At 42.4% G+C, this 18,667-nt stretch overlaps 1 protein-coding gene across 1 annotated transcript; it reads left to right on the forward strand.

Annotated features, from left to right (window-relative positions):
• Positions 1-13,231: 13,231 nt before the first annotated feature.
• Positions 13,232-13,898, forward strand: LOC311230962 (transcription factor HES-5-like; the record flags this gene model as incomplete). Its single annotated transcript, XM_084317418.1, has 2 exons — positions 13,232-13,323; positions 13,467-13,898. Exons 1-2 carry the CDS (start codon positions 13,261-13,263, stop codon positions 13,896-13,898), a joined length of 495 nt encoding a protein of 164 aa, XP_084173544.1. The 5' UTR covers positions 13,232-13,260.
• Between the last annotated feature and the right edge of the window lie 4,769 nt (positions 13,899-18,667).

Consider the following 18,667-nt stretch of genomic DNA (forward strand, 5'->3'; position numbering starts at 1 on the left):
GAGTATCGATATGAACCGAATGCCTATCACACCAGTGCTACTGAAGTAAATCCATTCATCGCACAGATCGATGTTGCTGTAGCACGTGCGACATATATCTTGCACTGTACAGCCCTGATTAGGCCTGCCGCGATAAGCAATAAATCGATTAATTGCTGCGATAATTAAAATGAATGCAATGATTTTGACGGGCGCGATTAATTGCTATTTGCGCGTTTGTTTTAATGAGGCGGAACCAGTGCCGCTTGTCAGTCACTGTCCGTGTTGGGAGGCGGGCCGCTGACGTTACTAGAGTACAGCACGGGAGCTCCGTGGGGCAACGCCACAGCTTAACTACATTTCTCAATAGTGTTGCTCCTTTTAACCAAGTAGCATTATTTGTAGTGTAACGTTAGCTATTTTTAGACCCAAGTAGTTACTCGCTACTGCCCGGAGAAACTGGACTGCTAAATAAAGATGAAAGATAGAGCGTTGATTCTCATTCCATGCTAACAACATTAGCTAAATAACTAACAAACGAAATACAACGTATAGCATAGCTACAAGTACAACACAGAATAACGTTAATACAATTACATGCATCATTGTTTACAATGAACGGGTGGGGCTAGTCAAAGGACTGGACACGGGGACAAGTTAAACATGAATTAATTTATTATAACACTCCGGTAGTTTCGAGTCGTGCTGCAGTGCTTACGCACCACAGCTATTCTATTATATACTGCTTTGACGCTTCCTCCTCATCGTTGATTGCCTGTAGTAGCTGCATCTAACGTTAGTAGCTAACGTTAAAACTAACCTAAAGTTAGTTGTTCACCAACAATCTCAACATTTGTTATTAGCTCAAAAACAACCGGACGAGACAAGTTGTCGGCTCATATGTTCTGCTTAGGATAATCACAACAATACTTCCGGTCCGGTCGGTGGGCTTCAAAATAAAAGTCTAAAACCGGAAAAGACGGAGCGGTGGGCTTCAAAATAAAAGTTTTGGGAAATAAATTTCTCAAACAAAATTCTCTAACCGGTCGCAATAATATCGCTTATCGCGATATTTTCGGGGGCAATTAATCGCCCAGCAAAATGTGTTATCGTGGCAGGCCTAGCCCTGATGCTGGCATCTTGCATCACTTGTATAACTTGTGATGTAATGCAGTATCTGAGGAATAATTCCCTTTCTTCCTGCTTAGATACTATACTTCCTGTTTAGATACCATACTTCCTGTTTGGATACCATAATTCCTGTTTAGATACCATACTTCCTGTTTAGATACCATACTTCCTGTTTAGATACCATACTTACTTTTATACCTACTGCATGTAGGGCAGCAACAAAGGCTACTTTCAGACTGAAGTGTCAGCACTAAGGTCTGACCCCAGGTCTGCTTCAGGGTGAACTTCTGGACCCCAGGGCCCTTATTTATCAATGATGTGTAGAAAGTGTTCTATTTTCGTTCCTAAGCACGGAATTTAGAATGTCTCTACGCACAGAAAAATAGTGATTCATCAACCGCGCGTGCACAGGTCCTACGCACACTCCGTCTTACCATCTGCTCGTGCATGATTGTAAGCATTTGCATACTGAACCGCCCTTAATTAACCATATATGGTTATAAAACACGCCCATGGAATGTAGAATAATGGACCGTGATCAATCTCGCTCTCAGTGAAGTTTCAACGGAGGTCATCTATTCTAACCAACAAAAAATTTAAACTAGAAAGCATTTCGTTGTGACTAATCTTATTTGGAAACATGACACACGCATGTCATCCTCAAGGCTCAACTTGGCCCTATATTTTGTTTTCAGAGCTGTCATGGATGAAAAGCCAGCTTCACACAGATATGTGGTGCTGAATGGTATCAACACCTTAACTGCTGCATCATGAGATACTTGGTACTCAGCACCACACTCTGAAACGAGCTCTCAAGGTGGTATCAGATGAGATTTCAATGAGTTCTTCCAAGAGTTTGGATGGATATGTGTCAGGAAGCTTTGTCTCAATGTTGTCTGTAACGTTTTTTCAACCTCTAATGTACAGTAAATTACCAAGTATGGTCTTGTCAATATTCCAATGTACAGTTTTGCTTGTACAGTTGTACAGTGTCCCCCACCCACCCTCCCACCTCCAATGTACAGTCCCCCCCACCTACCCAACCTCCTCCAATGTACAGTTTCTACATCAAATGTATATACTCTTTTTTTTCTGGACTCTTTTCGTATCACAAACAGTACTGTATTTGCAAATCTGGTATGTCAAATGTATAGATGTAGCAGTACTGTCTATCTGTATGTCATGTATGTCATATATGTTACGATGAATTGAAAATGGGGGACCCTGATGTAAACAAGACGAAAGTCTTTCTCTGGTCTGCATCCCCTTAACAATTGTATGTATTGAGCTGTACTGTACTGTACCCATTCTGCAATCTGTTAATAAAGTTATCAATCAAACCTGCCAAAGACGATGATGGTGCACTTTTACACAGCCATCATTGAGTCCATCCTCACCTCCTCCATCACAGTATGGTACGCTGCAGCCATGGCCAAGGACAAAGGCAGGCTGCAGCGTGTCATCCACTCTGCTGAGAAGGTGATTGGCTGCAATCTGCCATCCCTCCAGGACCTGTACGCCTCCAGAACTCGGAAGCGTGCAGGTAAGATTGTGGCCGACCCCTACCACCTGGTCACAACCTGTTTGAGCCACTCCCGGTCCATCAGGGCCAAAACCTCACGCCATAAGAACAGTTTCTTCCCCTCTGCAGTGAGCCTCATCAACAAGGCTCGGGACCCTCAATGACAACCCCCCCCCCCCCCCCCCCACTGTTACATTAACACACCCTACTGGACTATATTCTTGCCCACTGTATGGTTACTTCATTCTAATTAGTGTATATAATTGTATAATTGACTACATCTGCCCAGTTAAATATATTATTCTATTGTGCTTAACTTAGCTCATATTTCATTTGACTTTACTCCACCACATTTACATTTACATTTAGTCATTTAGCTGACGCTTTTATCCAAAGCGACTTACAAGTTCTGTGCGACAAGACAGCAAGAAGGGTATAACTCTATCAGCTGAGTAACAATGTTCATCAAAGTGTTGCGTGTTACAGTGTAGGTTAGTTTATTAGGACAAGTGCATGACAGTAAGGTTAGTCTGTTTTTTTTTTTTTTTTTTTTTTTATCATTTCAGATAATGGTTGAAGAAGTGAGTCTTTAGTCGACGGCGAAAGATTGGACGGGATTCGGCTGTCCTAACTGGGATGGGTAGTTCATTCCACCATTGTGGGGCAAGGACTGAGAATAGGCGGCTTCTCTTTGATGACCCTCCGGGAGCTTGGATAGGAGTAGATCTGAGGCGGCCAGAAGATGCAGAGCGTAGGGGTCTTGAGGGTGTGTAGTTAGAGACCATTGACCGGAGGTAGGCAGGAGCGGTTCCCTTTGCCGCACGGTATGCTAGGTCGAGGGCCTTGAAGCGGATACGTGCAGCAATGGGGAGCCAGTGCAGGTCCCTAAGAAGTGGGGTGACATGGGCCGACTTCGGTAGGTTTGAGATCAGGCGGGCCGCTGCGTTTTGAATGAGTTGAAGAGGCTTGGTGGCAGTGGCCGGGAGGCCAGCTAGCAGTGCGTTGCAGTAGTCGAGGCGGGAGATGACTGTTGATTGGACGAGGAGTTGGGTGGCTTCTTTTGTCAGGAAGGGGCGTATCCTTCTGACGTTGCTCAGGAGGAATCTGCAGGTTCTGGTTGTCGCTGCGATGTGAGCAGAGAAGTTCAACTGGTCGTCGAGGACAACACCAAGGTTCTTGGCGGTCGGCGACGCGGTCACAGCTGCATTCTCGACTGTGATGGAGAGGTCGGTCAGGGGGGAGGATTTGGCCGGCAGGTGGAGCAATTCTGTTTTGCTTAGGTTCAGTTTGAGGTGGTTGGTCGTCATCCAGGCGGAGATGTCGGACAGACAGGCCGAGATCCGCTCAGAGACGTGGATATCTGAGGGAGGGAAGGAGAGGAAGAGTTGAGTATCATCGGCATAACAATGATATGAGAAGCCATGAGACGTGATAATGTTACCCAGTGATTTAGTGTAGAGGGAGAAGAGAAGGGGTCCTAGGACCGAGCCCTGGGGGACACCCGTCCGGAGGGGGCGGGTGGCCGACAGAGTCCCTCTCCATGACACTTGGTAGGAGCGGTCATTGAGGTATGATGTCAGCCATGTCAGCGCAGATCCAGCCACTCCCATTCCTGCGAGGGCCGCGAGGAGGATCTGATGGTTGACTGTGTCGAAGGCTGCAGATAGATCTAGGAGAATCAGGACAGAGGAGAGGCCTTTCGCTTTTGCTAAGTGAAGTGCCTCTGTGACCGCAATGAGGGCCGTTTCTGTGGAGTGGCCAGTCCGGAAGCCAGACTGATTGGGGTCTAGGAGGTCATTCTGTAAGAGATAAGCAGTAAGTTGGTTGGATACAGCACGTTCAAGTGTTTTAGAAAGGAAGGAGAGAAGAGAGACAGGACGATAGTTGGCTATGACGGTGGGGTTCAGGGTTGGTTTTTTTATGAGGGGCGTGACTCTGGCTTGTTTTAGGGAGGTGGGGACCACCCCCGAGTTGAGTGAGGAGTTGATGGTTGCAGTTAGGAATGGGAGGATGTCCGGTGCTATGGTCTGGAGGAGTGGGGAGGGTAGCTGGTCCAGCTGGCATGTAGTCGGACGGTTCGACGTTACCAGTGTCAGGGTCTCGGCTTCTGTAATGGGAGAGAAAGATGACAGAGTGAAGGATGAGGTTCTCGATTCAGCGTTTGGAATGGGTGGGGGTTGGGAGAAGGAGCTGCTGATGTTCTCCACTTTTTCCTCAAAGAAGATCGCAAAGTCTTCGGCAGAAAAAGATGAGGGAGGAGGAGGTGGGGGGGGGGGGAGTGAGGAGGGAGGACATGGTAGCATGCAGTTTGCGAAGATTCTTGGCAGAGGCCTCGATCCTATGGTGAAAGAAAGAAGCTTTGGCATTAGTAATGGTTTTGGAGAATGTTAACAAGAGGTTGTGATATGTGTCGATGTCAGCAGTGAGGCGTGACTTTCTATACTTCCTCTCAGCCGCTCTCAGGACCTGTCTTTGTTCTCTCACTGCATCCGTCAGCCATGGACTGGGTGGGGAACGGCGGGCAAGTTTCTCAACGAGGGGACAGAGCTTGTCGAAGGAGGTTGCAAGGGCTGAGAGGAGGGTGGAGGTTGCCATCTCTGTGGTAACCTCACTCAAAGGTAGAGCGGATATTATGTCATTATCTGTCTGTTAATGTCTGTCCGCTAATGTCGCACCAGTAACGTCCAAAGCAAATTCCTCGTATGTGAAAAGTATACTTGGCAATAAAGACCTTTCTGATTCTGACCTTGTGCACTGAAAAGGCTTTAAAACACAAAGAGAAGCATTCCAACCAAACAATATAGTAGGTCCTTTACTCTTCTCCCTTTACATGTTACCGCTGGGTGATATCATCAGTGAACATAATGTAGGTTTCCATAGCTATGTGGATGATACACAACTGTACATATCTGCTGAACCAAATGATACAGCTATTAACTCCATCACAGATTGCTTATTGGCAATAAATAAATAAATGGATGAGTAAGAACTTCCTGAAACTAAACGAGAACAAAACTGAAATTCTAATTATCGGCCCCAAAACAAAAAAAGAAATGTTAATAAAGAACCTGGGAGGACTAACCCCTTGGATCAAATCTGAGGTCTGTCGTGGAATATATTATCATGTCATAGACAGCTTGACTGGTTCCCTCTGACCAGCTATGTAATGTGTGTGTGTCTCTTTAAGAGACTCCAAGATCCCCAGCCATAGCAAGGTTGTTGTTGCTTCCCGTGACTGGGAACCATTTTTGTTTTACTTTCATATGTATAATATTACGTCTGACAACTGTGTATTTAATATACGTCTGACCAGAGCTCTTGGTCACTTTACGGCCAGACGATTATGTGTGAACATGATGTATCTGTCTGTAAACTGTCCTTTCATTGTGGCCATGGTGAAATAAACGTTTCTATTATAATAATGACTCGGAATGATTAATATAAACGGCTCATCGTTTTGTCCTTTAATATTTCCCATTACAGGTCACAAGTCTCGGTGTTGTCATAGTTTCAGAACATAGATCTCATATTAACAAAGTGACCAAAACATTGTTCTTCCATCTCAGAAATATAGCAAAAGTACGACCATTTATTAATCAAAACGATGCTGAGAAGCTAATTCATGCATTCATATCTAGCCGACTACTGTAATGCACTTTTTACAGGTCTCCCTAAGAAAACCACAGAGAGGCTTCAGCTAATCCAAAACTCTGCAGCCCGACTGCTTACTAGAACCAAAAGGAGAGAGCACATTAGTCCAGTCTTAGCTGCTCTACACTGGCTTCCTGTAACATTTAGAATTGACTTCAAGGTCCTCCTTACATACAAAGCTCTAAATCAGGGGTCAGCAACCTTTTTGACATGGAGTTGTAACTAGTGTGCCTCAACAATATTCCATGCATCGTAATTTTTTTTTCTCATAATCGGGTCTTTTTAATGATAATTTTTACATTATTACATCATTATTGTTATTATTAACAATATTATTATGATTGTTGTATCAACCGTAAATCTTTGTTGGGGGGGGGGGGGATGCAATGCAGACAAACAGCTGCATACAGTGCGACCATTTTACTCACATTTGCCCATTCATTTTTGGACACATCACACGTACTGTACATGTGCTGTCATAGCTCCACCTACAGGCCTAATGGAGAACACCAGGATGTGAATGTGAGGTATATCGTGTAAATAAGTTTTGATTGATCGCAAGACTACACTGTAAAAAAAAATTATTAGTTACCAGAACTTAAAAATATTGAGTTCAGTTACTGTGCATTAAGGTTTTCAGTTTTCATTTCAATAAGTACACAACCACATTATTTCAACCTAATAAAACTATGTTTATTGTCATTGTTTTAAGAACACAAGTTGACTTGGTAATACTCACACTTTGAGTAAAAAAATGGCTTTTAACACTTTGGCTGCCGGGAACCGTCTTTAGACGTCTTTGCTGGCCATGCTAAAGTTGCCGGAGGACGCGTTACGTCATCCTTATATCAATATTTCAAAAATCTGCGATCGGATTCATATGTCCCCTCCGCTGGCCTGAGATCCACCAGCAGGACCCACTGAGCTCTCTGGCGGTTCAGGAGCGCCATCTGGTGGCCGATCGGCGCAATCGCCAAACAGGATGTGGCATAGAGGTTGTCCTAGACGTCCGTAGTACTTCCGGGCGCTCGCTATAGGTCATGGGACTCTGGCTCGTCACGCTACACGGTGATCGATTGGCAATAACTCGATAAACAACATGATTTGGACGTATATACCATTATACAAGCTGGAGATGGACCGGGTAAAAATATATCCCATAATGATAAGATTTCTACTCTACGATGATCGCCCAACGGCGCGCAGAGACTGGGGTGAGTTTCAGCGTGTAACGTTACCGTCTTCGATACTAACTGCTATTATCAACATTTGACCCACATTAGATGATTGGTATAACGCTGCCCACGGAATTATAAACGCCCCCTCGCCCATCCGGTCAACATCAGATGACGTGTAGTAACTTCTAGAAGTACGTCTAGTTGGAATTTTTTATATCGCGCTGATTGCCATCAAACTGTATTTCATCATCAATATAATGCATTTGGGGCTATATATCACGTTCTGGAGAAAGCTGCAGAAAGAGATGAAAACATACTTATACATTAGACCATACTTTACTATGAATATGTGAATGAAAAAGTTTAACGTTGCTACACAATGAACAATACATATAGGACTTTGAATGGGCCCTAATAATGGCAATGTAGCAATAGAATTTAAAAAGTTATAGCCCTGCAAAGAAGGGGACTTTCTCCATAGACAAATAGCGCTGGCAATCTATGGTATATCATGAATTTAACCTTAGGCAGCCAAAGTGTTAACGTGCAATGTTCAATGAAATAGAAAAATAAATAATACAATTTGTTGATTAATCCCACTGGTCACAATGGTGACCGTAATAATATTTTTGTTATAAGGCTCTGCAAATGTTACTGAATGATGTAGCAATGTATTTCCAGCTAAATTGAAATAATAAACAAATAAAGGGTCTCAATTAAATATGTGGAAGTAAAAAGAACCTGTGGGAGGATTTCAACAAGATAAATGCGACAACAGTGCAAAATAGTTCACTATAATATTTCAAAGCAAAAAAAAAAATGTAATAATTTTTTTAGCGCTGCCCCCTGTGCCTATGCAAATGCCCCCGCGTGCCTATGCAGGCACGCGTGCCTAGGGTTGCCTACCCCTGCTCTAAATGGACAGGGACCTAGCTACATCGCCTAGCTATTCCCACACTCTCTTCCCAGGAGCAGTCGCATTTTTATCTCCTCTCCCTCCTCCAGAGAAACACCTCAAGGCCTCTCTCTTATCGGTTTGGAGACGTCCGTACCAGCCCTTACAGCTTGTTTCACCGGAGCCTAGATCTGCACTCGCTGGAAACGCTCAGACGTTTTGACCTTTTTCTTCTTTCTTTTTTACAACAGAATCCTCAACTCAACTCGACTTTTGACCGTAATATGGATCTAATAAGCTGGGCTTTTACAGCGATTGATCGCATATTCTCTACAAGGAAGCAGAATGCGGATGACCCATTATGCCCTCTTGGGAGCTATCAGGCGGGATACACCATAAATTCATACGGGACCTGGCTCGCAATATGCTTTTTCCCGCTGGAGATAAACGACGCTGAGGACGTATATCTTCTAATTGTCATGCTGCTCGGCCTGGGCACCGTCAGCTGCTGGATCTGGTACTGCCTGAAGCTAATTCGGAAGAAGTTGATTTCCCTGGCCAGCGATCTGGCCGGGATCAAGGAAAACCTAATGGAACTGTTTAAGAAAATCGCTGACCTAAGTACCCTGCGCGGTGATGAACAATTGAGCTCCAAGACCATGTTGGAAAGAGGCGAACTCTACCACGTAGACGAACAGTCATGCTTGAAGACAATTCTTGAGAGACTTGCTTCTAACCATGCAGAGGAACTTTCGCGGTCACAGGCCATACTGGATATCACGTCGGAAATTAGGGACGTGAAAATAAAGATGCCACCGTACCGTAATAGGGGATACGACGATGGTGACGATGATTAGACAAAATTGACCTGATTCTGACTATATGCGGCATTTCTGCCTCGAGCTGCATGTCATGTTATCACCCCCCCCCCCCTCCCCCTTCCCACACCCTCCTTATCCTTTCTGCTGTGGAACGAACCGAGGCCAAGGTCAACGCGGAGGAGTTGACTCTCCGGCGATGTGTGATTTCTGGGAAAGAGGAGACAAACTGTACTGTCTGGAAGCGATAAGATTGATGAGGCCCCCCCTACCCCCACCCCCCCCCCCCCCCATCCGCCCCTGTTGTTGTAACTCAACTGGCGCCACGCCGTGGCAGGCTGCCTCTGATGCGCGACGGTGGGGGCCCCCCTTGACTGCTCCACAACCAAATTCCTTACCCGAATCTCCAATGCCCCCCCCCCCCTCCACTCCGCCCCCCCCTCCAGTTCACCAGGCGCGATCCACTGTGTTTCTACATGGTGGAATGCAGCCGACTATCGCATACAGTGTCTCAGGCCTCCTGTAATGATGACATGTGTCAACAAATGTACATGTCTGTTGAATTTATGCCGTGCCATTGTTACTGTAAAAATGTAATGATTGTGTTGTTGTTAATATCATTAATGAGACGTTGAGCTGTATGTGTGTGTCACGAATTTCCCCAAGGGGATTAATAAAGGAATATCTTATCTTATCTTATCTTATCTTAACACTCTAAAAGATTCAGGCCAGCAAGAACACTGCGATCATCAGCTGCTGGACTACTAGAGGCTCCCAGAAACATTCAAAAGAGGATCGGTAATGCAGCCTTTATCAACTATGGAACAAACTACCGCAAAACATCAGGGAAGCCAACTCACTAGACATCTTCAAAAGACATCTTAAAATCTCTTTGCTCAGGCATTTAAATGAAACATCAGGGATATCCTGACACAAATTGTACTTTACCTGCACTATTCTTACCCTACCTACTTTTATACACTTCCTATCTAATTCATGTGTCGGTTCTATGAAAATGTTATCTCACTACCTCCTATGCACTGTAATTTTAAGAGCACTGCTCTGTTGTAATTCAAAATTGAACTATTTTATGATCACACTTTGTACTTCTTACTGATGCACTGCTCTGTTGTATGTCCGTTCTATTTGATCATTTTTAGCCTATTTTTTAACTGAATCATTTTAAACTATTTTTATTATTTGTATTACTGAATGAAACTGTAAACAGAAAGGCCTATTGGGATGCTAGATCCTAATGTGAAGCACTGTGATTTACCTTACCTTGCTACCTCTCTATCTTTTTTATGATAGCTTATGCCTGTATTTTTTACTGTTGTGAAGCACTTTGAACTGCAACTTCTGTATGAAAAGTGCTATACAAATAAAGTTATTAATATCCATAAAAGCAAGTTACAAACACATCCATTGGTACCCAAACATTCCACTAGATCAATTTGCTATAGTTCAAATTGAAGGTTGAAACTATGACAACTTGCGACTTTGCAGCTTTGCCAAAAATGTATATGGGCCACCAATAAAAACACAGAGCCTTGTTGCTCTGACTGGAAGAAGAATTTGCTGTCCCAGAGAAACCTAAATGACATCATGGGAGCTTTATGAATGTCTGTCATTGTCATAAGACAATGATGAGACTATAAATCTGTCGCATGTTGTGTAGAATTAAACCCTGATTAACCCAAGGGGTATTTGTGAGTTATTAAACAAAAAAAACAGGACAGGACGATGAGGCAATATCTATCCTCGCTTGCTATTCACATCACAAAATGAACTCCCCACTTCCATGTCTCATTTACATGCACCAAAACAATCAAAACAAGCCTTCTAGTTGACAAAAAAAATTAAATGAAAGAATATATTTTTTTACAGGGTGTATGCTATTTGTAAGTATTAGTATTCATAGCTACACAATACAGTCAAGACAATATCTGTATTCTTCATGAGCTTGTTGTAAATGTGTTATATAGTGGACTAGTTTTTAATTCAGTTGTGTCAAGTTGATGGCTCTTGTACTTAATAATATGTGGCATTCATTTCAGGTATTAGAGTAGGGAAGGTTTTACGTTATTTTGAGACGCAAGATTTGGGGTTACTGTCTCCCTCCTAGACATTGAGGTTGCACTCCGTAGCTAATGTGATGTGTAATAATAATAATACACACGTCTATTGTTCCTCCAATGAAAGCAGTGAATGGACAGAGTGTGGGAAACCAGGGAAAACTCACTCACAGAGCCCTGGGGGACAATAGATTTAGACCTCTATCCTGGGGCATCCGGGGGGTGGGGGGGTTGTTGTTGATCTCATGGAAATAAATCTATTGATCAGCTTAAAATCATCCTAATTTTCTGGTTTCTTACTAAATTGATCTGTGGGACATTTTGAATTCCTTTTTAAATACAGTTTTTACTGTTCATCATATCAATCACTCAAGCTGTATTTATGCTGTAGCACAATTAATACAGAGTTGCAATGCAATGTGAATTACATATCAAAATAAGGTATTTAAAAGAGCAGTGATAATGATAATACATGCAATATTAAATATCATGATGCTACAATGCTCCTTCAAAGATTTAATATTTTAATGCCAAAGTAATAAATGTTATGTATAAGCATATATTGTTGAGCTGTAAACAAACATTAATATCTTGACCTAATTGTTTCTAGTAATGGGTCTTTAGCTGTCTCAAAACAAAAGTATTTACGCAATGTTGTTTACCATGGGAGGATTATTTGGAACTAATTGTGGGGATGAATTTGCATTTAACCAGGCACACGCCTATTGTTTAGGTTTAGGGGAAGGTCTGTCTATTGGCAGAGTGTGGGAACGCTCTGGAGAGCAGAGTCACAGTTCAGTGTCATTAGCATCATCAACCCCACCGGCACCTGGCTATTCTCAAAGGGGAATTGGCACACTTCACATTGGAACTACCCCTCCCCTCAATGCTGAAAAACAAAAAGCAAGCTCACATTATTGTTACATAAATAATTGTTATGTACAGTGGTTTTGGTGTGGGAAATTCATCCAATGCTATTATTGATACTTTTATTTTATTTCTTAATTTTTTGGTATTATTAATATTCATTATATCAAGAGATAACCCTTCAGAAGCAGCCAGTGGTGTTCTTTTCCTCCAGATGGTTGGTGAATAAACGGTCCGTCTCTGGTTACAACCCAGTGCCAATAGCCATCAATAAAAGCCCATTCAAAGCCCTTTTGTATACTGCATTGACCACAGCACAGAGGACCCAGTGTGGGAAACCAAGATCAACTCTCTACTCACAAACACGACCAGAGACGTAACGGAGAAAACATCTGGTGTCATGTGGGATCGCCGCACTGCTTTACCTCAATACAGATCCTGTCTGGGGAAGTGAAATTCATTATCTTGAAATCAATATAAACTCATAGTTGAACAATGTTTTGTTGAAAATATCCTTTACCAAGTCACCTAGAAGTAGATGTAATAATAATGTAATACATAGACATGGCTTTAAGGATTTGAGAAGTTTGTAATACCTATAACCTGTAACAGCTTGAAATTCAAGGTTTTCAATCACTTCAATCGCCAGTTTTTTTAATGCACTTTTACAAAATGTATTAAATAAATGATTTATTATTCAAATTAATGATTAAATGATATATATTATAAAATATTAAATAAAAAAGGATCAATGTCAGTATCCCACGTGTGTGACAGGATGATGAGCGTGTGCTCTGCTGTGTCATTGATCCCAACATCAGGCGGCAGACTTGGTCTCTTTACAGGGTCACCACTTTCCCAGATTCACACAGAGCTCTGTGAGTCTCTCCATCACCCCCAGCCCTCCACCTGGTCCCCTGAGACCTAACCATTGTCCCCCAGCAATAAGAGCAGTGAGCATGTGGCAGCTCCACATTCCTCATTGTCCAACCAAGCTCTCCCATTGGCTGCAGACTGTGAGAAACTCCAACCAAACCAAGACCCACACATTCATATGTAGATTGGGGACTATAAGTAGGAGTGAAGAAGCCAGTAGAGACCAGATTCACTCTACACAGGGACCTCTACTGCACAGAGACCAGCCATGGCTCCTACAATCACTGCAGCAATGCCTTACTCTAAGGAGCACCTGACTTTGACCAACAAGGTAAATTGAAGATCCTGACTATCTAAACATCTAAATGTATTTGTATTATATATAAATATAAGTTATTTGATTTAATTATTGTTAATTACTTCATCTGATAATCCAGAATATGTTTATTAATGACTTCTTTCTTCTTTCTACAGTTGAGAAAACCACTTGTGGAGAAGTTGCGCAGAGAGCGAATCAACAGCAGCATTGAGCAGCTCAAGTCTCTCCTGGGTCCAGAGTTCCTCAACCAACAGCCTGACTCCAAGCTGGAGAAAGCTGACATCCTGGAGATGACAGTTTGCTTGCTGAGACGACAGCAGCAGTACCAGACAGTGAGCTCCTCCTCCTGCTCAACAGCTGTCAATCAAGGTTACTCCAGGTGTGTCCAAGAGACGGTGCACTTCCTGTCCAAGGATAAGATGAAGACACAGTCCCACAGAAGACTGTTGAACCACGTCCAGAACCTGCAGTCATCCTCTGATAAGAATATGAGGGACAGTGATCTGCTTCTGCTGAGCTCCTCAGTCCAGCCCAGCATCACCAAAGAGAAGAGGCCAGTCAACAGCGCCCTCTGGAGGCCCTGGTAGAGACCTACTGACTGAAATGACCATGTTGGTCACCGCTTATAATCAAAGACAATATCAATCAAAATAGAAACAGAGACCATTCTGTTTATTAATGATCATCATGATCAAAATGTTTTCCTTTGCTTTTGAATGGACATTCTGCCCATACTGTTGTTCTTATTGTTGTTGTAAGATCATTTCTCAGGAAATGTTATCCTGTTCCATGAAAGGGAACATTAGATTTGTGAAGAATATTTCCTCAAAATAGCCATCCTATACCTTTAACCTATGTGGTTGTTCATGACTGATCTATTGTAAGATCCATTTTTATCAAATTACTTTTTCGTTGCATCTTGAGACATATACCTGTTGTGCTTGATTTCTCAATGTCATCGTTACTGATTATCAGTACTTTCTTTTGTGACATTTAGCTCATAATGGGCTTCATCATGCCTTCAATCTTTGTGATTATCCAGGAGTGGTCTGTTGTAAGATCAATAATTCTCCAATTATATCCTTTGGACGAAAGGGATCTTCAATATCACATGAGTATAATAGTGACATTGACATCATTTTCACAATGTGAAACCACTGTATGTTTTCTTTTCTTGTCAAGTTATTTAGCTTGTACTATTGTGCTGTTCCTCAGTGAGGATTACTTACCTGTACATCACTATGTGATTAACAGCTATTGATAACATCCACAGTGTTTATTTTCGTCTTGCTACTAAGAACACAATCTAATGAGATTTCGTCTTCCTTTCTGGGCATAAATCCATTGTTTATTCTAAACGACTCAATGTATCTTTTATAAAGATAATTCTACATGTGTCCTGTACTCTATTTGAGTATATTGTGCCTTGGATTTGTATCCAAATTCTTGTTGTGACCTTGTCATCACTTCTATCAGTTGAAACATTTATACCTGATGTGACTGGTTGAGTCTGTTCAAATAAACTTCAAGCATCAGTTACATTCATGTCATTCTAGAGCATTTCTTTTCACATTCAGCTACATGGTGCTTATGATATTTCCTCACCTTGTCTTATTTTGGTCAGATTCATTTGAATTAGGCCTCATATTAGGCTAAACAAAGGAATAGTTAAAGGGGCACTTCACAAAAAAGAACAATGCTTATTTATTTTGCACATAATCTCACACACATTCAAAAACTAAACAGCTTTGCACACATTCATTTAGTTTGACATCATTGTAATTCAGAGTAAATTTGTTATATATGGTCACCAGCGATGTCATCGGGGTCATTGAACCCTTGTGTTGTGTTAATTACAGCCTCATGAAAAGATGATAAAATACCTTGTCTTATAGGGACTGCTATACCTTATCATTTCATGGACCTGTAATTAACACTGGTGGCCATATTCAAACAAAATGGTTTTGGATGTGTGTGAGATTATGTCAGCAAGATTTATTTAGTGACGTGCTCCTTTATTAGTAGGTTATTTATCCTACTCTACATATACATTACTCACGTTTTAGCTGAGAATGTGTTTAGCTAATATCTTCCTAAAAGTTAGCTTTGAAAAAAACTTTTATTTTCCACAAACATTTTTCACATTTTATAATGCATGTTTCTGTTGTTTGGCAAGGTCTCAGTGTCAGAATACAGTTTTCACATGGGAGACCCGTCAGCGGTCAGTTGAGAAACTACAAGGTATTTGCAGGAGGTTCTTTTGTCATCATGCCTGATCTGCACATAGGAGAGCTGTCCATGGTGCTGAAATGCATAGGCCTAACCTCCACAGAGCAAAAGACAAGGCACAGGTGTTCTGCGAAATTCTACTCCCTGCTGAATTCTGCTGCCAGCGCTCCTGCGCTTGCGCACGCATGCGCATGACCCACAATCCTTTTCCACGCGTTTTCAATCTACAATATTCTGCTGCCGAACGTTGTTTGAGTCTTGTTGATGGTAACACCGGCATTGGGTTTTTTTCGGGGGGAGGGGTGTTTTGTGGGTGCTGTAAGGAAGGCTATTACATAAACGGCCAGGACATTGAGGTGTATTAGGCTAATGATTATCTACCGAAATAGTTCAGTGTGATTATGACTGTCAGCAAGCTAGAATTGACAGGAAAACACCACAAATATCAGTTTTTTTTAATAAGTGGTTCGTTTACGACATAATGTGAATAATGAAAATACACAATTATTCTGACCTCTACTACTGGTATGAGGAAATACACAACATGTATAATAACGTCTTTACAAAAGACAACATGTGCCATTATTTCAAGAAGCTGAATTGCTATAATAGGCATAAGACATTTCGAACGTTTGTATTTACCATACACTGTGTATACATACTATTTAGAGGCCTACATGTACAAAAATGTGCAAATGTTGCACAAGTTAGGCAAACTTTGAATCAAGAAAACCATGCCCCACAAAAGACGCGACATTTTCCATGATAACGATGAAGCCTGCAACTGCTTGTCAATAAATCTTGATCAACATTATTGTCTGAAGTCCGAACTACCATGGTCTCCACAGTGAGCCTTGGGACAGCGGTGATGACCTAGAAGTTGACCGTTTCACTGCAACTGTCCTTCGGCCTTGCTCGCCTGGCACGCGCCTCTGCGGGGATGTTCTCCGGCGCACAGATAGTCGCTTGGTGTCCTCTCTCTCTGCTGGCTGCAAAGCGGCGTGAAGTGACAGACGCCGAAGTGTCTCCTGAAGACACCGGGAGAAGCCCTTTTGAGAGTGGCTGGGCATGGGCGCCACGCCTGATGTGGCCCTCTGTCTCAGTAAATTCACTGCCATCTCCAAAATGTCAGCTTTCTCCATCTTCGAGGAGGTCTGGCCCCTGCTTTGCTCTCCTCGGTTGAGAAGTGTTCTTAATTCCTCAATGCTGTGATTGATGCGGTCCCTCCTTACTTTCTCCACCACGAGTTTCCGCAACTGCATGGAGCACAAAAACAAAAGGAATTTGAAATGATAAACATTTTATATTTTGAATATTAGGCATACGTGTACGTGCAAATCAAGTACAGTCAGTATAGCAGCCATATAGCTTACCTTGTTTGAACTGTTATTGTCAACAGAAGTATCATCGGGCTTGTTTTGATTCACAGGATCCATATTTGCGAGTTGAGAGAAAAAGAAAAGGAATCTTCAATCTCGTTTCAGTCAGCAGCACTCAACGCACGCACTGTTGTATTGTGGGGAAAGCTCCGTCACTGTCTCTCCAAGGGACTATTTATACCTGTGTCCGGGCCCGGGCTCCCTGCGTGGACTTTTAGCACCTGAGACGTTCCCACAGTCACCCGGGTCATAAAACCACAACAAACGTCTTGGTCACACCCCGGCCCTACATCTCCCCAGCTTCCTCGTCTCGTCTCTGTTGAAACAGAAGTGTGACTGACGTGCAGCCTGCAGACAGAACGCGTGCCGCCGCTGTCACACCTCCCTCTTGGCGCCTCGCGCTGTGTCCACGAGACGCCTTTTACTGTGAGAACGGGATGATCGCGTTTGATCCCACGAGCACGAGCTGTTAAGAGGAGGAATGAAACGCGCCTTTGATGCTGATCGAAACGTGTGCACATTTAACAATGCTCTCGTGCACACGTTCCCATAAGCATCAAAGGCGCGTTTCACACTCTACTCGTCAACTTATCCAAAACAGATACCCACGCCGCGCCAACATTTATGATGAATTGAAAATGGGGGACCCTGATGTAAACAAGACGAAAGTCTTTATCTGGTCTGCATCCCCTTAACAATTGTGTGTATTGAGCCGTACTCTATTGTACCCATTCTGCAATCTTAATACAATGTTCAATCAATCAAACATGGGCGCGGGAGGGGCAGCCACCATCCGATAAGCAAAAACACGAATCAAAACCCTGGAGAGAGCGCAGAGCGAGATACTAAAATCTAAATTAAGTAAATAACTTTTTCATTATCTTTTACCGTCACTATGTGTAGTTATTTGTTAATTACCACTGCCATGATGCCATCAGCTTCCAGTAGCCTATATCGGAAATGTATCTTAAACTCACAAACCCACGGAAGTCACTAAAATGTCAGGCGAACATTTTACCTGCAATGATTTTCCTGAAATGAATGACAGTGTCTAAAAGGAAGAAGAGGTATTCTCCCATAAACAGCCTATTCCTCTTCCATTTTAGACACTGTATATATAGGCACAATAAAGTAATTTTACAGGGAAATAATTCCACCTCCCGATTAGCATGGCATTTTAGTCAAATGTGGTGACTTTCATGGGTTCACTTCATGCATGGTGACACAGCTTAAGACACATTGCCAAATACACTGGAAACCTATGGTATGTTTTAACAGGCAAGACATAATGTTGAAAATAATTAATTCAGTGATGGTCAAAGATTATGACAAATAATTTGTATCAAGACAACAATGACTTAGAACCCACATGTAAAAAAAAAAAAAAAAATAAAATGGTATTGTTATAAATTGCAGTAGAATAGAAGTGTGCCCTCGCCCATGAGAGGCAGAATAGTTACAGTAGTTTGACATAATATATGCAGCATGATGATAACACTGGAGCAAAAACCTATGAGACTGGAAGATAGAGAATGGGATGAAAATAAATGTATATTTTTCACTCTGCACAAAGATAACACCCATCCTTCTTTCCATGTGAACCAATTTAAAAACCATTTGTAGTGGTATGGTGTACTGTGTACGAGCTATATGCAATTATCTTTATGTTTGTAGTGACCCTTATCTGGTCCAGTGTCTCGCCCACTCCCCATCTGCAGTGGCCATATCAGATCAGACAGAGGAAAGGT

This window comes from Notolepis coatsorum (assembly GCF_963971535.1).
Source record: "Notolepis coatsorum genome assembly, chromosome: 6".
NCBI lineage: Eukaryota > Metazoa > Chordata > Actinopteri > Aulopiformes > Paralepididae > Notolepis > Notolepis coatsorum.